The sequence below is a fragment of the Perca flavescens genome, chromosome 14, assembly GCF_004354835.1.
Source record: "Perca flavescens isolate YP-PL-M2 chromosome 14, PFLA_1.0, whole genome shotgun sequence".
Lineage (NCBI taxonomy): Eukaryota > Metazoa > Chordata > Actinopteri > Perciformes > Percidae > Perca > Perca flavescens.
The window spans coordinates 20,642,851-20,666,914 of record NC_041344.1 but is presented as its reverse complement, the minus strand read 5'-3'; the positions used below and the strand labels follow the sequence as shown (position 1 = coordinate 20,666,914).

The following is a 24,064-nucleotide window of genomic DNA, read 5'->3' as shown; positions in this document are numbered from 1 at the left end:
TATGATGTATTATTCTGGATAAAGATAATACAGTGTAGTATTATATATATATAGTATATTTACCTGCTTCAACATTAAAGTAAGGTTCATATAAATGCATAACTATAATTTAATTATATAATGTACATTATTCTAAAAAGGACTTTTTACTTATATTTTGATGCTAGTACTTTAGGACTTTTACTTAAGTAACATTTTGAATGCAGGAATTTTATTTGATAGCTGAGTAAAAGATCTGAGTACTTTTTCCAACGCTGCCTGTTTCACTCATTGCTCTTTAACATAAATATACAGCATGTAATCAAACAATAGCATAGTGATTCAAAATACTGTACCATGTCATTGCGTCCAAAGAAGGTGTATACAGCATACAGGTAGTAGTCAAAGAGCTGTGACACACAGTGGATGACATCGAAGGCGATCGGCTTCAGAATGTTCATCATCTGCATATACTTCCCTGTTTGGAGATGATAGAAAATAAACAGTAACCAGAAGTTTGTTGGACAAGCTGTGTGTTCCTGGTTGCATACCATAGAGTATCACAGTGGTCACCCAAACTGTTTTTTTTTATTAGCCACATTTTCATTTTTAACCCAGTATCAGTTTCCAATCAATAAAATGCTTCTGTTCTTAAGTACATTTTATTGAAGATTAAAAGAGTTAAACTGCAGGGAGTTAATCATGGTGGAACCACATCCTTTAAGTAAGAACTTCCATGGGAACACATTGCATTTGCATACACTTGAGGGCAAGGATTGAATTTAGCAGGAAGGTAATAAAAGCAAAGATTACAGTAGTAAAGGGGTGTAACAAGGTTACCACTGACTCAGAACTGATGACTGGAGGGGGAAAAAAAAGAAATAAACTCAATCTAGCTGGCTTTGCCCCTGAGACAGCACTATTTCTTTCACACTCTCATTTTTCATGCCCTTTCTCTTGAATTCTGCACCGAGAACTCAGGGAGCAATCTAACTCCATCAAAGAGCTGCACAGACTGAATTAGAAGTGATTGCTTGGAATCAAACTTTGGCTTTTCACTCAGTTTGCCACTTTGTTTTGCCACACACCTCTAAATCAATATTACCAATTTTGTGAAGAAAAGACAAAAAAAAACAAGTATTCCATTTTGTACTGTATGTGCAGGAAAGTGTGAAAAGTGTGAACAGAAGAGGGAAGGTGAAGGAATGAAAACAACAGGTAGGACCAGATTTTTTTGTTTGAAATGTTAATGTTAACAGCAGATCTGTATGAGCCTGAGTTATTAAATTAATTCATATTGCAGAAGATTTATTCAGCGGTACAACTGCACAGGAAAGAAACTGCCGTTCACACATGAAAATCATTTGATGAAGGTCACATCGCCAAGAGGCACGCTTTGCCAAGGAAGGGCCCAGATGTCTTCAAAGCCACGTTACAAAAGACGTGTAGGCACCTCTTTGGAAATGAAAGGTCAGAATTTAAGGTGACGGCTAACAATTATTAGTGCAGCACAGTCACACAGGTAGCAGCAGAGACCTGGGTGCACCGATCAAAATTGAGCTGCTTGCTTCATTGGTGAATAATTAGAAATCTCAGCAGGCTAGAGATGATATCCACTGTGGCTGGGTTGCTCTCAAGGAGAGGTAAGTGGTAGAGTGTGTACTGTGTGTGTGTGTGTGTGTGTGTGTGTGCGTGCGTGCGTGCGTGCGACTCACCAACAAGCCGAATGAGCGTTGAGGGTGGTGTTGGTGAGAATCGGTGCATTGGTCTTATTGAGGTTGTAGTCAGACTTTTTCTTGCTTCTTATGGTCTCTCGGGATGCACTGATGCGTGCCGGATGTGGGGGTGAGAGAGAAAGTAGGGCAGAAATATGAAGCGGAGAGACTCAGTAATATATGGTAACATCCCTGATCCTTAGCAATAATCGGCCAGGTTCAAAAACCTTGGCGTAGGTCAGAGTCTTCTAATTGATCAATCAGAACCCATTACACAATGCAGAAGACACAGAGGGACCCCAGTGGTGAAGTCTCTGAGTTGGTGATCCTGGAGTACCAGACCCCTGACACTGGCCATTGGGCCATAATAGCCAGTTCTCATTACATGGGCCCTCTAATTTCTGGATGTGACCATGCGACCCAATTAATAATTAACCATTAATGATTCCTGCTTATAAGAGTGGGATATTAGCATTTTAGTGACTATAGGCCAATGTCAGATTAATACACATAGGAAATAGGACACTGAATGAGGTGAGAGTTAAAGCAAAAATATCAGGAACGTCAGATTGGTGAAATAACGAGACTCGATGCTGAGCACGAACATCACGATACAAGTGATACCCTATTGTACATTACATGACAGGAAATGATTAATATAACAGTGCTTCTGTAATGAAAAGCTACTGAATAAGTAATGGCATTTTATGTATGGTTTTCCTGCGCAAATGTGGTGTAAAATTTGAGGTCAGCTGTCAGATAAGCATTAACACACGTGCAGACACAATCCTTATTTCTTAACAAATTAGGCGACCAGATACACATAATATAATATAATAAACTGAACAAGGAGGGTTATAAAATTCTAAATTCCATCATGCTGCATCAAAAACAAGAAAGACATAAATAATTACAGATATAACATGCTAAGACGGAAATTGCTCGCATTAATTATATCACTCATAGAATTCAACACACCCTGATAATAAAATAAACCAAATACAAAACGTTCCTCAATGGAATTCAAATATCTCATTCAAATGAAAATTAACCATTTTAAACAAGGTGCAGAAGAGCATTATTGCCTCGGTTTTTGCTAAACAGCAACTGGAGCTAAAATTATCATTACTGAATGCATAAAAAGTAGCGTAATGATTGACTTCACACCCTTTTAGAACCTACTTAAAAAAGATCATTATCATATAATTTTATTTTGCATCTGTGATTAACAAGAATTAGTTCTAGTGTATAGTTATTTTTGTGTACATGTTCACTTACTTTCATAAATATTAAATAACCAGTAGTAGAAATGATGGACACCTGGATATACCAAAGTTACACACCATGCCCTGATCTGTGTCTTCAGAGTGGTGCAAAACATTTTGACTTGGAACTGACCTCTTGAGTGGAACATCACCCGTCTGCTCATCAACGTAGTCCTGTTTGAGCTCCTCAGCGACATCACTGTCGCTGTCGTAATCTTGATACACGCTCTTCTCCAGCTCATCTGACTCGTACTTGAAAAATAGGGAAGAGAAAGATTAGATGGAAGTCAATGGAAAATGGTCAAAGGGCCATTGCAAAGTAGAGATGCAGTACAAAAGAAGCAAGTAAAGGGATACAAACAAGTCAAACAGTTATAACATGCCGTGAAACTTTGCCGACACATCACCAGTTGTGGAAGACAAGTGTGGAGAAATAAAAAGAGGCTACGGGGAAATCTTGTTATCAAATACAAACTGGCTACTCAAGTATAAAATGATGTAAAAACAAATTGTATTAGAGGGCTGGGATTATTTAAAATATTAATTGAACATCCCCATCTTTTAGCCCTAATGGGTCCATAACCATGAAACGAGGAGTAAAAGAAGAAAATGAATTCACCTCCCAGCTGAGAATCTGGTTTAAGCTCACCTGCAATACGACAATTATTTTTTGTCCTTAACTGCAAGCTCAGGCAACACAACAGCCATAGAAAGAATTACAAGCTTAAGAGTGAGCCCCGCTAGAGATTCTGTAAGCCTGGCATGTTAGCAATATTGCAAATATTGCTTTTGATGTTGAGCCTGGAAGGAAAATACAGGTATATAAATATATAAAAAGAAAATGTTGATGTGTCAGGGTGTCGGGGCGCCTGTGTAATGTATTCTCCCTATTCTTGAAGAGAAATACTGTTTTGTTCAACAAATAAGCCTTGAAAGAACAACCAACTGATTTGGACTTCATAAAAGTCATTGGAGGAGCACATGCAACATATAACATCTACAGTACTAGACAATATTCTCCGGATCACTGTATCCATGTCCTAGATATCTGACGGAACCCCATTGAGGCCTTGTTTTCCTCTCTATTACTTGTGGTATAATTTAACTTCAGTGTGTGATCAGAGCTAAGCAGTATTTATGCGCAGAAGATATTATTTCATATTTTATGCAGTGCAATGTTGTCAGAAGTGGGTCTGTATGAATCTACTGCTGAGAAATGCAACAAAGAGATAGACAGAGAGGTCTAGCAGCGAGTCTGCCCTACAGCAACAGTGCTGCTGACCAAGACCATGAAGACAAGTAGTTTGTGCTCCAGTTGCCCACTAATGCCTACGCTTCAATGAGGATTTGCCAGTAATAGAGAAACAATGCTGGTGTTATAACAACTAGAAAACTAGAAACTTTCCTCAAGGAACAAGAGGGCCCTGACATACAGTAAGACTAGCATAGCCGCTAACAGTACCATGCACATACAGTAGGATGTTCAGTTATTCTCCTGTTCCTTCTTAAGCACACACAATAGTAGCCACTGTTTGGTTGTTAGGGCTGGGTACCGAACTTTGATAGTTTTAGGCACCGACCCAATCGCCTCCATAGTATTGAAAAATGCCTTGACATGCTGCCTTTTTATACAGTATTTAACAAAAACAAGACGAAAGGTTTCCAGTATTGGAGGGCTGGATACTAAATACTACACTATAAAGTACACAAAAAGAATTAATGTGTGACAAACATGTTACATTACAACATATTACACACAGCTTAGTCTCGCATTTCCAGACCTTCCTCCACAGTGCTGCAAAGGAGGATCTGGCTAGTCCACGTGTTAAAACGTGCTCTGGTTTATTGGCATTTCTTTAAACCAATCACAATCATCTTGGGCGGTGCTAAGCCCCGGACACAATGACAGTGCATCTGCAAAATAGCCTCAGGAAGGAACTTGTTTTGGTGGAACATGTGTACGTTCAAAAGTGGTTTTAGTCGTGTGAGAGAAAACTCAGATTGGACAGATAGTCTAGCTAGCTGTCTGGATTTACCCTGCAGAGATCTAAGTAGCAGTTAACCATAGTCCTCAGAAATCAACCAGAGTTTAGAGTTACACACCAGTGTTTCAACATGCCCTTGTTTTAAACACTTGCCCTCAGGGGAATTCCCGCTGCCATCTTAAGTGTCGTTCCAACTGTCTAAAAAACTGAACTGAACTTGGTGAGATCGACCCTAGGAGGGCTGAGAGAGCGAGTAAACAGCGATGGTCACTCCAGAGGTAGATATCACCCACAATGCATTGCAGTTATGCATTTGGTGCAAGAAAATACATCCACGGTTAGATTACAGTAATGTACAAACGCTAAAACTCCTGTTACTGACCACCAAAGAAGGAGATGAATAAGATGAACTATACTTTTTATTTATTAGATATTGTATTATTGATTGATTGATTGATTGATTGATTTTTATTTACGTGTCATGCCACATGTATGATTTCTTTATTTCCAACATTATCTGTAAATGCATGGAACAAATTCTGTTTTTGCGAGATATAGCCTAAGCATTAATATGATTAATCATGATACAGATCACAAACTTTCTAAATCAGAAAGTCATGCTCATTCCATAATTTATGGAAATAAGTAGTAGCAGACTAGTCGCATTAGGCCTACAACTGGCGGTCGGTCCGTATAGTTTGGGCTGAAAGTGAACAAGGGCAGGTGCGTTCCATTTCAATCCCCTGCCCACTTTCCCTCTGATCTCCAAGTGGCCTCTATGCGACGTATGCTATTACGTCATACCAAGGGATGAGGGGAAGTGAAGGAGGGCATGTTGAAACATTAACGAAACGCAGCTAAAGAAAGCAGAAGGTGTGGGACATCCAGCCTAAAAAGAGGGAAATCCAGCGGAAATTCTGGCGGCACCTGAACAATCCCGAAGTGGAAGGTCGTCGATATACAGTAGACTACGCACAGCTTTACTCTTTAGTTTATTATTTGCCACACTGCTGGATCTACCCACGGATTTTATTTGCTATTTAACAGGTAGCCTTATTATTTATACATACTTATATAAGTGGGTGTACCTGACTGGTGGCAATGAACAACTTGACTGAATCATCAGACATGATCTGTACGTGGTCCACATAAGGAAATATAATACAATGTATATTATGGACAACAGTATATGAGCACGTCCACTGGCTTTTATGTATAACTCTAAATTGCATTTTTCTAGCCTCTTGACTGACAACACACATTTCACACTAATACAACTAATTTCAAACCATTAAGCAGGCACAAGTCTGATCAACGGAAGAATATGTTCAGGATAATTGCCGGACATCAACAAAAAACTTCGAGCTAGCAGGCTACACGCTGAAAATGGCAAGTTTTTAAGAAAAAATTTGGATTTGATTGTAAAGATTTACAAAGAATATGTTCACGCCGTTTACTATCTAACTGGGACGTTCTGGAACCGATTGGTGGGAATTGCTGTGGACAAGGTACACAACAATACACTGGTAAGAGCAAATTACTTTTAACCAAACTCTGTATTCTGTAAACCGTTAACTTAATTTGATATTGTATTTGGCACTTTCTTTTGTGGGGTGCAAATGTTCCACCAAAACAAGTTCCTTCCCGAGACCATTTTGCAGAGCCGCCGTCGCTGCGTCCAGAGCTTAGGGCTGCCCAAGATGATTGTAATTCAAACAACCCAGAGCGTTTTTTCTCCAATCCCAGAATTTTTGTGTGGTGTAGCCAGACCTTACTCTACAGCACTGTGGAGATAAGTCTGGCGATGTGAGACTAGGCAGGCACCAATTAGAAGCATGTGTTTGCAGTTGCCACTTACCCCATTAGATGCCAGCACATCCTCTGTCTCCTCCTCTTTGCGCTCAGCCTGCATCTCAAAGGGGTTTCCTTCTTGAAGGTACTGCTGGAACAAAGAAAGCTCCTCCTGAGCCGGGCTGGTCGAGGACACAACCTGTTTGCTCGGGGAAACGGACGGAGAACGACACTGGCCCATGAATTTAAACTCCTGGATTGGAGAAAATGGAGCAGAGACAGACAAGAGAGGTTAGTAGGTTTGTGTTTGGTAAAGTGAGCAGATGAGGTACATAAGAAAAGAAACTGCTATTAGGTTGCTATGGATGCGGGTGTTGCTGAATAAATAAAAACAACATTGATTTACACATCACACAACTATTTATGAGGGTGTCCTAACTGTGTGACCACTAGCACAGTTGTGGTCATTTTTGAAAATAAATAAAAACAACATTGATTTACACATCACACAACTATTTAGCAACAGTTAGTAACAGTTCAAAATAGGGGCAAGGTTGCGTGACTTTGGCTACATTGAACATGTAACGTACACGGACCGTTAGCGGAGTGTATGTGCCGCCCATAGAGGGGGCCGCAGAATGTATGTTTTAACTGGCTACACCAGCTGCGCACACACGGCAAAGGATTGTGTGAGTCACAGGCGAGACAGAGAGCGTTTGCTTTGGGATTGTTGTTATTTTTTCAGTTTTTTGGAGCTGGGAAAACATACATTTACTGTCAGCTGTTATCAGAGGACGCAGGTGAGGAAAACAAGAAATAAAATCAGAAACTCTTAAAATGAAACTGCCAATACGCTCATTCACAGTCATTAAGTCGTATCCTGTACTGTATATCGGCAGTTTAATTTAAAAGAAATAATGACACTTTATGATCCATTTCTGTACAACTCGCGTAAAAAGTATAAATAGAAGACGGTCCTATTTTTACACTTGTAGAGGGGATCTCCGCGGAGCACACGCACAGCTATAAGCTGCTATTGTGCCCGGTGTAGCCAGTTTCATTGATTATAGTGAAAGCGTAATGTTGGAACGTCCACTCCACATACGCGTGCAATATAGCCAGCCCGTAAGTTAAAATGAATTGGACTTTTAAGGTGAGGAACGAGAAGCAAATTGCCTGAATGTTTTTTTGTTTTATTATTTAATATATAGCATAATTATATAATGTCATTCTTTCAGGGGGGGCAGGCCGCCCCACCAAAACAATGGTAGGGGAAACACTGACCGGTGTCAAGTGCATGTTCCGATGGAAATATATTGGCTCAAAGGCAAAAACACAAGCAAACTGCCTGCTTGCAAAGGCAACGTGCTTGTTCTTGCATGATTTTTCTCATTGACCTTTCAAGTCATGTGTGTGACCTTTAACAATGGGCTATCCTTAGCCTGCAGATGGTATGAAGTATCAAACCTTCCTGTATAATGTGTTAATGGGAAATGCTCCAAGTTTAGGAAAAGCAATCATTTCAAATAGATCATATGAAGTCAAGTTACTAACTGTATGTAGTGTTTGGGAAGAACTTTAGAGATAAAAACAGCTGCAAGTGACAAAGGAAATGCCTGCATTTTTGAGAACAGACTCAACAACCAGTGAGGGTGAGATTGGAACAATACTGAACATATTCAACCAATTATGAAGAATATAAAAAAGATAGGAATTACAGTGCACTGATACCATCAGGTTTTTTAGCCATTTTCAGTTAGATATTGTAAATGTCATTTTGAAAACTGGCCACAGTGACTAAAATGATGAGTCAAATCTAATAATACATATATTACATGATCATATTTATGTGTATTTTCATAGTACTAGCAGTCTGTTAAAATATTACACAATGTCAGTACCCGGCAGGGTTTAAAGGGTTAATGTACATTGCCTGTATTCCATATAGCAATGTAGACACACAATATTCTCACGGCAGTGGGTTTATTATGAAGATTCTTTGGCATGACAGACAATGAAGGAGAAAACAAGAAAATACAGAATTTAAATTAACTCCATTTATCTTTCTGACATCCCTTTCAAACATTCTCTTCAATTTGTCATTTAAGCTTCTAGTTGAAGTGAGCTGAAAATGTTTTAAGCACAATGATCTTTCCTTTGAGTTAGTTATAGAATGTTTAATGAGATGCCTACAAAATGTTTGTGGTGGCTGTACATGATCTACATTAGGCTCTCATATTCAAGGTTTTATTTAACTGTTGCTCACGAGTGTGGGAAATAACATCCTCTAACATACACGCCACAAGGGACAGCAGCCATTTTATTTTCATCAGTGTTATATAATGTGCAGTGAACTTTACTCCTCCTATGTTGATACACAGGCTAACACACTTGCACACACACCCACATACACACAGAAATCATTGAGCAGGATCCCTCGTGATTCAAATCCTTACGCAAATTTCCCAGTGGTGGGCAATGTGTGCCTCACTCTCTCGCCTCAGCGATGTAATTCTTACTCACATGGAGCTGGGAGATGTTGAAGTTAGACTTAACCGGGCAAAGTTCCCATGTCTCATTTTCCAGAAACATCCTCAGCTCTTCCAGTCGTGCCCTGAGGAGATGAGAAGAAAGAAAAAGTAACGAGATGGAGTAAAATTAAAAGACGGAATAAAGTGCCGACATAAAAAGTCTGAAAGGTCACTGATACACAGTGGAACAGAAGAGGTGTGTGCCTCTTTGTGTGTGTGGTGAGTGCGTGTGCGTGTGTGTGTGCGTGTGTGTGTGAAACATGTTTCCATGTTAACTGTCATCACAGCTTAGGACAGCCACCCAGTTGGTCACCCGCTAGGTCAATATCAGGTCTGCCTGTGTGAAATATCCAAGCAGTGTTGACTTCAAACACTGCAGTAGCCCGTGTCACTTGTCTTTAAGGTGTTTGAAGTATGAGAAGTGAAAGAACACGGAACAGTGGCTACAGATAGACAAGCTGTGTGGTACAGAAATAAAGAAGGTGAGTTATCAATTACATTTTAACATTCTGACTTCAATGTTGTATGCCCAATAACCTTTTTTAACTAGTCCATTGTGCACATGCTGGCATTATTTACCTACAGTTATATTCCTCAAACGTAATGCACCGAGAACTGGAAGGACACTCGGAGAGCGCAGACCTCCCCCAAGGCATGCCCTATCTCACAATAATGCAGTGTGAATTTTCAGTCGAGAACTCATTTATCCAATTATTCTGACACCACATAAATGCAGCACTAACGCCCTATGTAGCAATGTTAGTGAAAGTGAAAAATAATTGGTGTATCTGCTGGTGTTTGGATCCTTTCCCTAAATTGATTGGATTCTTCCTTAGCCCATGCTACACCCTTCCACCAAGTTCCATGAAAATCGGGTCAGTAGTTTTTCTGTAATCCCGCTAATAGTCCTTGTAAAAGGGTAATTAAAGGACATTAAAGCTTTAAAAACATTTCAATTAATCAAAGAAAAATGAGTTAGGAAAATAAAAGCAGAAATTACCAATGGCACAGCTCTTAGATATTTATCATCTCTGAACCAAGACAGTGTCATTCTGTGATTTGCAGCCGCAGGCCAACAATACACCCACCCCGATGACTGAGTGTGTTACTGCAGGCAGCTGACAGACAAATACAGGCATCATCAGCCAGTCAAAATTCATTGATGGGTAATCTCTTTGGGAATGACACTCGGCTGGAAAATGAATCAAACCTAATGGAAAGATGATGCACGCTGGAAGCCTCCTGGCCACTAGTGATGTGTGAGTATGTGAGTATTTGTGCACGCGAACAGAGTGGAGCGGTTGATAATGTGCCTTCATAACGCTGTCTGATGTCCTCCTCCTTTTCTTCTTCTCTTTCTCAGGGTCTGTCATCTCTACCGCTCCCTTTTTCAGTTCCAATTACTATTTCACAGCGAGTTCACCTCTAACCTAAAGATGTATCCCATCATGCCGCTCTGTGTCTCATTCATTTGACATTTTGTGTCACAGGAATGATGCTTTTTGGCATTCAGATCTTCAAAAATCTCATCAATTAATTCTTAATAGGTAATCACAACACATGTGTGAATCACATCTGATGATGTGGCACTGTCTGTGTCAAAGCATACATATTCATGTGGTCGGCAGGGGTTACGTAATCAAGAGGTAAATGTGCTTCCAGCTCAGTGAGTGTTACTGGGTAATTACATGTCTATTCCAAAGAGGGTTATGCTGGGAATATAGCATGATCAAGGCAGCAAGTGGTTGTAATTCTGTGTAAAAGTTTCTGTCAATCAGTTTCACCAACTATAGTTTTAACAACTTTCTTTTCATTATACCGGGGGACTACGCTTGTCAGATCCATGCACTCTTATGTCTAATTGTTCACATACAATCAATCCTATCAGCTCAGTGAGTGAATGAGCAGAAGGTACGTCTAATTGTCACACAATCCAGGTAATGATCCAAAAGAATGGGGGGCATCTTACCTGTGATAGTTTTTAAAGTAGTTGACACTCTGGCGTTTGATAGACTCCTGCAGGACCTCTGACTTACTGCCGCAGAACTCCTCACCCACCTGCATCAACCTGGAAGAAAGGGTTAAAGGATGAAGGAATAAATAATGACAGAGACAACGATGAAGGGAAGAAGAGAGCAGGGAAAGAATAAATCAAAGTGATAAGACAAAGGGATTTGTTGCTAGTGCAGTTATCTGATGGAGCACGTATTGAGAAGATCTGGTTTAAGGTGAACAAGACGACTCTTTGATGTCGGCCTATTGAGAATGACTTTATTTGCATTATAGCACATGCACCCAATGATGCAATCGCTGCAAGTTAGGGCTACTATGATTAAAGTAAGGATTTTATTAATCGATTTTTAGATTTCTATCTTCATGAGTAAAGTGATAAAGTAGTAATTTTAAGGTTGTATTGCATTGGTTGTATACATGTCACTCTGTAACTTAGTATTTGCTTCTGTATAAACAATCCTTAAGATTGGATGGGTTTGCAGTCCAAAACAGCCCTTTAGCCTTAAAGCCTCTGGAGGAAGACTGTGTGTTTGATTGACAGCTGAGCCAACAGGGGTACTAACACAATGTAAACTGACTTGCTCTGGTAACTGTAAGTTGCCAGTCAAGGGACAGACAATGTGCTGTTATCAGTGGTATTGAAGAAAAAGGACCACACATGTCTGCATCTAAAGTAAGCAAACTAAAATAACCAATTTTTATATATTTAGGTGGCTGACTAAGCAAACAGCCATTTCAGATTATCGCATCTACAGTATGTACACAGATGACAAACAATATGTACACAAATAACTGTCATGCAGTGACAACAGTGGCTTCATTAGATGAACAAACACACAACAGTAAAAAATTTAAAGTTCTCCTTTTTGGGTATTGATTTGGGTCACAGAAACATACGTTTACAAAACAATGTAATGTCACAAATAAATATGGATAACTTCAGGTGGACTTGAAAACATAAACAGTAACATCCTGGATCCTACTCAAAAACATGTCTTTCCACCCACAAACTTGTTCCAGCCAAGTACAGTCTTCTCTCCCACGTACAGTAACAATGCACAGGTTGACCACAGTTCAAGAAATGTGACCATGGTGTGTACAGTACACTTCCTATTTGTTGTCCATTAATGCAAAATAATCAGGAGTATCACATTACTATAATCAGAGTTAATTCAATCAAATTGTGGTGTGTGAATGGGTTACTGGCATTATGAGTTCAGTGTTGATGTAAACAAAGTCAATGATAATTTTCTTATTGGACAAGGGAGCATGTTGCGTTTCTCTGTAAGTGTGTTCACATAATTTGAGTCACTTATCGAGTAAGTGACTGAGGGAAAAAGAGACTGGAACCTGAAAAAAAGAGGGGAAAAAGACAAGACAGAGAAAGGGACAGCGATAGCAAGATAATGAAGACCAATTAGCGGAAAAAAGGATGAGCTGACTGCTCTGACCATGTGGCATACCTGCTGATGACATCAAGTACCACGATGAAATCATCATATTTGAAGTGAGACATGTCTGTCCCCAGGATGTAGGCCTTTACTTTCAACTGGACGTCCTGAGGAGAAAAACCAGAGGGACAGGGTGAGGAGAACGTGGGATTGACCAACTCTGTTGAACAGAAATCTGGGAAAAAATAAATGAAAAGAAAAGCTAAGAGCAGAGAGGGAGGAAGAGACTACAGTAGGCAGCTTGTGGAATGACTATGTGCGGAAAAATATGAGAAGGGAAGACAAGACATGCAAAGAGAGAAAGTGCACTTTTCTTTCTAACCTGCCAGATCCGTGTCAGCCCATGCTCTAGCTTCTTCTTTACATAGCTGCGGTCCACCACCGACTCATCAGACTCTGCTGCCGCTACTTCACCTAGGGGTTTTCAAACAAAGCATGCAGAGGGATTAAAAACTAATAAGACTGATACAATTCTATTTCCCCTTATCCATTTTATTTATCTATTGTTTGACTGTGTCTTTTCACCATGACTCAGACGATTTCATTTACTTATTTCAGTGGAGAATCAGAATCCATACAGAAGTTAAAAAAAAAAAAAAAAAAAAAAAGACTATTCTTATGGCTGACGAATAAGAAAATGTAAAACATCCCTTTGATAATGATAAAATATGATTCCATGGGTGCATACTAATACGAACAGGGAAATGTGGCGTAGTTGATCTGCAGATCAGACATATCTTGTCCTTCATTGTCAGTTTGACCATGTAGAAAGCCTGAATTTTAGCTGAAGACTCTCTGTGACTTTTCTGTACAGTGGTGGTTGTCAGTTAGCATCTGACAGGAGCGTACTGTAGGTCACAGAGTCCCTCAACAGAGCAAAGACTGACAGCGACCTAGAACTCACTATGACAGGTGCTGAGGATCTGTTCACTCTCAGGCAGCCAGGAAATTAAACCATCTCCAGTGAAAGTGGTTCCACCTCTGTTGGCTCACTATCCTCTCTTTTTGTGTGTGTTTTTTTTTTTCCTTCTCAGCGATCTAATAGAATACCATGTGGAGCAGGCACTGAAGAGGCTAGAATGTCCTCGTAGCTGCAGTACTTTCCTCTGGCTGAAAATTGCTTCAATCAGTCTCAAGCTGCTCGCTCTGTTTGAAGTAGATCTCTAGGAAAGCCAGCAGCAGTGAGGCTGCGAGTCAACAAGCAGGTGGCTGTCAATCCCACATTAAATTCCTTTTAATGTATTGGGAAGACAGAAAAATAGAGACTCATCTTGGTCATGGATTATCCCACTGATCAATGTTAGGGTTTGTTTTTGTGGTGTGTCTTGTCTTTTGTTATTGGGCATAGTATACCCATCTTTTAAAATGAATAAATGCCACAACTTACAAATTAAATATATACTTTTTAAAATCTACGCTACAGTGAGGCCAGCTACAGGTTAGTGTCGCTTTGCCAGACCATCCACACGCTGCGGAGCGGAGGATAGGGCTACTCCACACAGCATTCCAGGATGGGAGAAAAACTTGCTCTGGTTTATTGGCATTTCTTTAAACTAGGTTATTAGCGTTATTATCACGTTAATTCATTAATTAATTAACGCCGACAATTATTTTATCGCTCATTAACGCCGTTTTTATTATTTCTTATATTATTGTAAAAGTCTGTTGCTCACAGGCTTTTATTTTGTAAAGGTCTGTGCTGACTGCTGCCGCGCTTACAGGAAATGGAAAGGAAAAGAATTGGCGGATAAACAAACCAACAAACATGGAGAAGGGTATGGAACTTTTAGATGGCCATTTTCATTTTAAAGTTCTTCCAGACGGCGCAGTCAACAGAACCAAAGTTATTTGTAACCACTGCAAAGTTGAATTTTCTTATCACCGGAGTACTTCCATTCTGAAATATCACCTAAATGCAATACACACAGTTGATACCAGCAAATCATTCAACGAAACAAACAGTGGCGCGTTGGCAGACTACGTTAGATGCAGCGTGTGGGAGAAGTATATATAAACAAAGGCAAGAGAAGCTAACAAATGCCATAGCAAAGTGGATAGCTACAGACTGCAGGCCGATTAGTGTTGTGGAGGACGTCGGTCTGAGAAACATTCTGAGAATCGCAACAAATGACGGCAGGTATGAGATTCCCTCAAGACGCACCATCACAAGAAGAATGTTTATGATGCTCGCTGATAAAAGAAAAAAGATATATCTGCTGTTACCTCAGAAATTGCCTGTTTTAATGTTATGATTGTAGCTCAGGATTTTGTGGGCAGTTTTTATATATATATATATATATATATATATATATATATATATATATAAATAACAGGATAGGATGAATGCCCTGGCAGTGGCAATAAGCTTTAATTTTGTATTTGCTTTGATTACATTGTTAAGTTGAGATTTACACTAAATATTTTATTTAACTACTACTGTATCAACAAAATGCAGATATTAAGTGTTTGCAGAACAAATGTTCTGGCACTTTCGTTCATATGGCAGAACATTTAAAATAAAATTGCGCTACTACTTTTGAATTCATTATTGGATGTTGCGTATAACAATGCGATTAATCAGGGAAATCATGCGATTAAAACTTTTAATCGTTACCCAGCCCTACTTTAAACTAGAGATGGCCGATACCACTTTTTTGCTTCCCGATACCGATTCCGATACCTGAACTTGCGTATCGGCCGATACAGAGTACTGATCCGATACCAGTGTGTCATATATTTTATTATGTTTTAACAGCTGTATACTACTATCCCTGTATGGATGTGATATGATTTCTATCTCTGTTGTCTGTCTGGCTCAGGTTAAACCATTTGTGAAACATGAATAAACACAAACAATGAATGCCGTAGAACTTTCTTTTATTCTCCAGTTTGACAGTTATAGAGTTATATAGTCAGTTATAACGGAAAAAGAACATAAATAAACTACTTTAATGTAGATTTTCTTTAGGGCTTTATCACGTGGTATCGGATCGGTGCATAAACTCCAGTACTTCCCGATACCGATACCAGCGTTTTAGGCAGTATCGGAGCCGATACCGACATCTCTACTTTAAACCAATCACAATCGTTACGGGCAGCACTAAGCTCCGCACAGAGCTTCTGTAAAATAGTTGTGCGAGAGAAAACTCCAATTTGAAAGATAGAGAAAACTAGACAGATGGTCTAGGAACTGTCTCAATTTACCCTGCAGGAGATCTGAGGAGCAGTTAACCATAAGACCCTGACACACTGAGCCGATAATCGGCCGTTGGACAGTCTGGCGAGGTCAGTGACTCAAGTCTGTTCGGTGTGTTCCGTCGGCCTTCATTTTGGCCGATTTGATGTATAATCGGCGGGGCGGAGACTGCCGGCAGTCAGACTTAAATGACCCATCTGATTGGTAGAGTGCTAACCAGGAAACAGGGAGCGGAATGAGTGTGACTAGAGTCTCTCAAAGTCTGAGATCGTATTCTGAACAAGCCGCCATGACAGTCTGTCGCGTTCATCCAATCAGCTGCTGGTTCTCATTTTTGGGCGACAATACAGATTAGCGCCGCCTGCTGTTATGGAGACGCATTACGTCTCGCCGCTTTGGTGTGTTCCGAGGCACTTTTTTGACCAACTTGGGGAGACTTTTCTGCCGAGGGTCGGCCTGGTCAGTTTGTCTGTAGCTATAGTCCTCATAAATCCACCGGAGTTTAACATTCCGACACAAAGAAAGCAGAAGGAAAGGGACATTCGTGAAAATACATGCATCCGGAGCAATCCCGGAAGTAGAACGTCAAGGATATAGACTAGCTACAGGGCTCTCTTAAAGGGATTTAGTGTCACAAAGATGCTTTAACAGGAAAGATGCTTGTGGACAATGGAGCCTGAATTATGGCCTTCTCTGTAGGAAGGAAGGCTTCCTTACCCACTGCAGCACCCGGATGACCAACTTAGTCGTTACTGAACAACATGTAGTCCAGTGCAGTATATAATAGTTCAACAAATACATAAACACAACAGTTTCTAACCAGAAGAGACACGTATAACTCTGGTTATGGCCCTATAGACAAAACCCAAAGTAAAAAAAAGGGGGGAAATCAACGGCAGGGGAATACATTATCGATGAGATTCAAGAGGCAATAATTTCCAAGACTTTAGACTTCAGTCTTCAGTATAAGAGCACTGAAGAAAACATAAATGTGTCACTGACAGAATGCTGTGTGGATCTCGCTGTGTTTGAGATCACACACATTGCCCTTCATTAACCATTAAACCAGATGATGCTTGGATACATCAGTGAGAGAAAACAAGGGAGAAAAGGCATAAATCATGGGTAGTGTTTTTCTTATTCTGAAGCAGTGAGATGGTTGAAAGACCTTAAGTCTTAAAGATACAAACGCATAACTCAACTGGACTTGACTCAAAAATCTCCAAGCTGTAGTCAAAACAGAGCAACTGTAGACTGAACCTGCTGAGTGAGAGGTTTGTATTCTCAGCAAGACGATAAATATCTCTTGACATTTAGCCTGTTTTTATAACAAATACACTTATGTCACATTTTTCAGGGGGGGAAATGTATCCGTTTTTGACCTGAGAATTGGTGGCAGTGAGGGTGATCTCATAATGACACACCAGAACAAAAAACACATCCATTACAAGAAGCACAAACATAAATGTTATTACACCCACACAGGGTGAATATCTAATTACATAAATATAATGAGGGCAGGAAGCGTTTCCTTCACAACCTAGATGTCGTGAGTAAGGGGAGATATTGAACGCCTTAAAGAAAAAAAACTCCATTAAAAAAAAGGGACATTAAGAGGTTAAAGGTCCAATATGTAATATATTTACTGTAATAAATCCCAAAATGACCGCAATGCATCATCAGATTTTGAGGAAACATGCTAAATTGAAATACTAATCTTTTCTGACAACGAGGCTAATGCCAGTATTTTCTCTTTTTGAAATTTCCGTTCCGTGATGGAATTTCTGTTTGTGTTTTGGCCTGTGTGTTGTTATCAACTGACCATTTTGACAGCCAGGCCGGGTGGCCAGATACAGTTGTAACGTTAGTACAGCCATGAAAGCAGCAAACAAACGAACGGGATCAACGGAGATAGATTCTACCCAACATAAAAAAAACAGCGAGTTTCTAACAGTTCCTTGACCAGAGACGTAAATATTGGAGATGTATTTGAAAGATGGAGCTTAGAGCCCAAAAGGACGCCAAGTTGGCCAATTTCCTCCTGAACAGGTAGCTAAGCATTAGCCTCAGGCTAATTTATCACAGCTACTAGGGACGGGCATTTTATGTAATTTCAACATTTGTGTAGCTACTCACACTGAATTGTATAGCTAGAGTACCCAAGTTGGTTAGTCGCAAAAACAACTGAGAAACAGCCAGTAAAGTGATCCCGACTGGTCCTCGCTAACACCACCACGCTAACCGTGCTAACGGCTAACGTTACCGGAGGAACAGGCAAGCAGGCCACGGCTGTTTATAACGTGTAGCCTGTTCAGCGGCCGTAGCCGACAACGGTGAGTTATTTGAAGCCAAGAGAGGGAGGCTGTAAATCGGGAAGAGAGGACTCTGAGTTTGCAGTGTGTTTAGCGATTGTTGCCGTAATTCTAAGCAAATAAAGAGTGTATTTCAGTCGGGTGGAAAACGATGGCAAGATAGTGGTATTTTTAGTGGTTAATATCGTAATTTTAAGCCGAAAAAGTGTTTGTGAGTTGGGTACAGAGCTCTGCGTGAGCACAGGCTTTTATGACGGTCAATTAAGCCAGCATCTAACGTTAGCTACTCCGCTGTGCTGTGGAGTTATGTCTGGCTATGTGAGACAAGCGTCTAGCAACATTGTTGGATTCTCTGGTCTCAGCCTGGCCACATCCGTGAACTTCGAGTCTGGGAAGGAGGGGGCGGGGGAGACGACTCTCTCCAGTATTTTGAATTGTACTGCAGTAACTCTTTTAAACACTAGCTGTCAGTATTACATCAGAATCAGAAAAGCTTTATTGCCAAGTACGTTTTTTTTACACATACAAGGAATTTGTTTTGGTTCAGGAGGGGCTCGGTTATGGCTTTGAGGTGTGAAAGCACAAGGCTCTCAAACGACTTCATTACCACAGAGGTCAGGGTCGACGGGTCTGTAGTCGTCAAGTCCTGTGGCTAGGTGTCGGTCGTTCCTGGAGTGGGGGGGCTTTAGGTTTGTAATTGGTGATTGGCTTGAGGCCTTTCCAGACAGACGCAGAGTCGTTGGCTGCCTGTACCATGACGTGGTCAGAGTGACCCAGTGCAGCGCGGGGGACGGCGAAATAAGCATCCATGACTGTGGTGTAACAGTGATCCAGAATGTTCTCCTCTCTGGTCGGGCATTTTTTAATATGTCTGTATTTAGGGAGTTCATGAGTGAGGCTGCCTTTGTTAAAGTCACAGAGGACAATAACTTTGTAGTCCGGGTTAGTCTGTTCCACACACAGTATCTACATATTGCACCTTTAAAATAAAGTACATGAAAAACATAAACCAAAAAACACAAGTGGGGATCAGTGAACTTGGATTAATCACAGCTTTTCAGAAACCTCCGAGCCTGTGAAGGTATTACTTTACAGAGATACAGGAAAAAAAGACAAGAATTTCATTCACCAACATGAGGTGTTTGAAAATATATAAAGCTATATAAATTACATCAAGGAATAATCCTGGGATTTTACAATGAGATATTACCCGATAGGGTTGTCCCGATCATCTTTTTTGAACCCCGATCCAATGTGATTTTTTTTAAAAGGTGCAATATGTAATATTGTATGTAATACTGGCAGCTAGCGGTTAAAATTGTTACTGCACTACCAATTCAAAATACTGGAGAGTCGTCTCCCCCGCCCCCTCCTGCCCAGACTCGAAGTTCACGGGGGTTGCCAGGCTGAGACCGCAGCATTCACAACAAGGTTGCTAGATGCTTTTCTCACATAGCCAGACATTACTCCACAGCACAGCGGAGTAGCTAACGGTAGATGCTGGCTATATTGACAGTCATAAAAGCCCGTGCTCACGCTGAGCTCTGTAACCAACTGACAGACACACTTTTTTGGCTTAAAATGACAGTATGAACCGCTAAAAACACAACAACCTCACTGTCCTCTCCACACGCCAGTCAGGCACACTTCCTCGGCTTAGAATTACAATACGAAACGCTAAAAATACCACTACCTTGCCGACGGAACACACTGCAAACTCACAGTCCTCTCTTTCCAATTTACAGCCCCCCTCTCGTGGCTTAAAATAACTCACCGTTGTCGGCTCCAGCCGCTAAACTACATGTTGTAAACAGCCATGGGCTGCATGCCTGGGCCTCCCGGTAACGTTAACAGTTAGCAGGGTTAGCATGGCGGCGTTAGCCAGGACCAGTCGGGATCACTTTACTGGCTATGTCTCAATTGTTTTTGCGAGTAACCAACTCTGGTACTCTAGCTATATAATTCAATGTGAGTAAACAAATGTTGAAATGACAAAAAATGCCGATCCCTAGTAGCTGTGATAAATTAGCCTGAAGCTAATGCTTACCTGTTCAGGAGAAAATAAGCCAACTCTGCGTCCTTTTGGGCTCTAAGCTGTCTCCATCTTTCAAATACATCTCCAATATTTACCAGGGGGTTGTTACGTCTCTGGTCACGCAACGGTTAGAAACGTGGTTTTCTTTTTTTATGTCATGTAGAATCTATCTCCGTTGATCGTTTGTTTGCTGCTTTCATGGCTGTACTACCGTTACAGCTGTAGCGTGCTGGGTTTACGTTTTTACAGGTATATCTGGCAACCCGGCCTGCCTGTCAAACTGGGCCGTTGATAACACACAGATCAAAACATAAACATAAATTCCGTCACGGAATGTAAATTTCAAAAAAAAAATTACTGACATTAGCATTGTTGTCAGAAAAGATAGTATTTCAGTTTAACATGTTTCCTTAATATCTGATGAGGCATTGGTGTCATTTTTGGATTTATTACAGTACAAATATTAAATATTGGACCTTTAAATATTGAATATCTGCCGATACAGAGTCCCGATCCTATACTTGTAGTTGCTCAGATAATAGAGCTGCACAGCGTTTTTTGTTTATAAAACTAAGTAAAGAAAGTAACTAAAATTTGTATTAAGATTAATACATTTAAGTTAGTGCAGCAAATTAATCTTTTCTCTCAACACCAAAACAGTTCTCTTTAGGATCCCAGCAACCCCCAACCAAAAAATAAACATTAAAGAAAAGTTCCCCGCTGGACAACGAAAACTAAACTCAGTTATGACTATTGCGCTTAATAGTCAATCTTAACAACAACAATCTTAAAACTAAACTTAGTAATCCCTCTTGCACTTCAAAGTCAATCTTTGATTTCCGATGTTGGCTCCAGGGAATAACGTCTTGAAAAAGTGTGGTTTTCTGGTGAAATCAGGGAAGAAGTGTGGAGAATTGGTGTAATCCACTTCTGTAAAAAAAAGGTTGACTAGGAAAGACAGACTTTTTTTCTTGTTGCCAAGGGCTGGCAAGCTACGAGACACTCTGGACAGACACTGGTGAATGACCGCGCCCATCTTGGTTTGAAAGTGCCAGCATCCAGGCAGTCTGGCGGTGCAGAGACTGTCTGTGGGGGAGGGCATGTGTGATTAAAGGAGGTGATCAGTACAAGCTGATGTAAATGATCGGAGAAAGGTAATGAGGGTAAAAGCCGATCCCCCGATCAGTTAAAAAAATAAAATCGGCTCTGATCCGATACTGTTATCAGGACATGCTTATTACCCAATAATTCTGAAGAAATAAAATCGGTTACCATGATGTTCTAGACGTGAAAAAACAGCAGTCATATCCATTGTATGCCTTACAGATGACAGATCGATGGAACCTGTGGGTCCAGGGGTTGCTAACTTTGTTTTGCATTGATTAATATCTCCGTTTCCAATGACATTTTTAAAAGGGGTACTCATACACCTATTTTAAGTTGCTCAAAGCCTTTTGTGGCTCCAGAGCATGCTGAGTGAAGTCTGATAGTAGTGAGATTATCAGACCTCTGTACCCCTTTCCTCAACTCTGCTTGAGGCTGGCAGCTCGAGGCTACATTAGCCGCTACTAGCATAACACACCCTAATCTCCAACCAAACTTTTGGCAGTCTATTGGAATTATGGGTAAGGCACCAGGTTTTGACAAAGAAGAATGTGTGGAATAAAAAAAGACAATATCTCTGGTTCGGCTGCATCAACTTTCTTTTTCAGTCTGTCCAGAGTCTGACAATGTTATAAGAGTGCAATGGTAAATTGGTGGAGTACTCTTAGCCGTTATTCCTCAATTAAACATTAACCTTAGCTGATCACCTCACTGAGAAACAAAGTGGAAGAAAAACTCTGTCCCATGCAGCATAGTTCACATCACAATATTTTCTTACTCTATTGTTCTTTCATCACAACTTTACCCACAGAACCTGTGTTAATCATACTGAGGCATACAATTAGCAGCAGAAGATCTGCCCAGCCTTATTATAGATTATGACAGTAGGCTCCACACACCAAAGATGAGAAAAAGGATTTCATGTCATGTTATATTTGCTGCAATAACTTTGAACAATGGGCTGCCCTTGAAATCCATTAGTGGGTAAGCCCATGCCTTAGATTGTCCACTGCAATAATTGACAATATTAACAAAAGGTTTAGCCTAGCATTAAGTTTAAATTATTGAATCAAGTGGGGGAAAAAATTCTGTCAATCGCAAGATTAAATCATCGGTTTCAAATACAACTCGTTTAAGAAGTTTTCCTCTTCTACAGAAATCTTTATTATTTGCATCTTTTTCTAACATTCATCAACTTATCTCAATGACTTCGTACCCTTTGTCTCAAAACGATATTTAGAATCTTAAAGGATGAATATATGCTTACATGTTTTCAGCTACAACTTTGTTAATAATTTTGTCAATGCCTCAACACACAAACAATGATTCACATGTTAACTTTGAATGGCCAAATCTGTCTTATACGGCTGGGCGATAAATCGATTTTATCGATAAATTCAAATGTGAAGTTATCGTTGATTGCTTAAAATAAAAATCGGTTTTCTCTTTAACATCTGCCGACGCTCCCCTCGATTTTGCAGATTGAATTTAAATTCTAGCCAACAAGAATACTTCTCCATCTAGCTATACCATGGATGTTTATCTTCTCCTCCCACAGACTGAATGCAATCATCACACTCCGAGATGTATGTGACACCTCATGCCTTCCTTGGTATTTGGATTTATATGAAATATATATGATGTTCTTATTCATCTCAGATTCTGACCTTGATGAGAGTGTGCTCGTGATGCATTTTAAATTCAATCCGTTCTATTCCATTGATATTACCTACATAGCCAATATTATCATGTTAAAGCCACTACTAGTCATGATTTCTGGTAATGACATTGTGGCAGGTTTTAATTAAACATGTCCTTGAGACCCCAATAACAGTGGGAGTGAGGGGGTGTGAGGAAGAGAAACATTTGGTAAAGACAAGTAAAACTGAGGTTATGAAAACACAGCCCTGACTAAGGTGAGAGACATGATCCTGGGAGCGCCAAAAAGAGTACGGCTGTTAACGGAAAAAGAAATAAGAGCAAGAATCAATTGCATACTTTTTTTAATACTGCAATATTAAATATTTCTAAAAGCTGTAAAAATGAGAATTCCCTTGTCTACAAAAACTTTTTTTCAGACTCTAAATCATGTCCCACTTTAAATACCAAGGTGCCCATGGGTATGTTTCAAAAGGCAACAAGTCACATCATTATTTAAAGCTCCCAACAGTTTGATGATTAGTCTTCTGCATGGCACCTGGCTGTGCTCAATTGATTTGAAACTATAGTCTCATAGTGAAGAATGAGCTTGCAAAATGTAGTCTGCCATTATGAGGTTTCTAATGAAGAAGCCACTGAAGTAATGTTTTTATTCCATAAAACAAAGTATTCCTTTCTCCATTTGTCCCCTTTTCCATCAATTTTTGTGTCCCCATTTAGTCCCCCTTACACTGCAGTTGTTGTCAGTGCAGGTTGTGTTGCTGCTAACACCCACTGTTGACCTGGTGAGGGTGTAGACAGCCTCCCCAGGTTATATACTTAGAAAGTTTTAATAAATGGACATTAAAACTGTTACAACAGAGAGAGGAAAAGGTAAATTATAAGGAAAGCCACCATTTGCCAATGTGTAGGTGGTAACCACGGTTTGACCTTTGGTGGCATTGTGGGTAACACATTTCTTAGTGATAAACAGGACAAGCACCCACAGGGGTCTAAACTCGCTGGTTTCAAACAATGACTCATAAGAG

General features: G+C 40.1%; 1 protein-coding gene across 1 annotated transcript in view; it reads right to left on the bottom strand.

Annotated features, from left to right (window-relative positions):
* The window catches only part of vps50 (VPS50 subunit of EARP/GARPII complex), a 111,428-nt gene that overhangs the window by 34,486 nt on the left and 52,878 nt on the right, over positions 1-24,064 (bottom strand). The window contains 9 exon segments of the mRNA XM_028597519.1: positions 336-457; positions 1,695-1,710; positions 1,712-1,802; positions 3,093-3,211; positions 6,803-6,988; positions 9,259-9,349; positions 11,236-11,334; positions 12,743-12,837; positions 13,053-13,144. Coding sequence (XP_028453320.1) covers positions 336-457; positions 1,695-1,710; positions 1,712-1,802; positions 3,093-3,211; positions 6,803-6,988; positions 9,259-9,349; positions 11,236-11,334; positions 12,743-12,837; positions 13,053-13,144 — 911 coding nt within the window.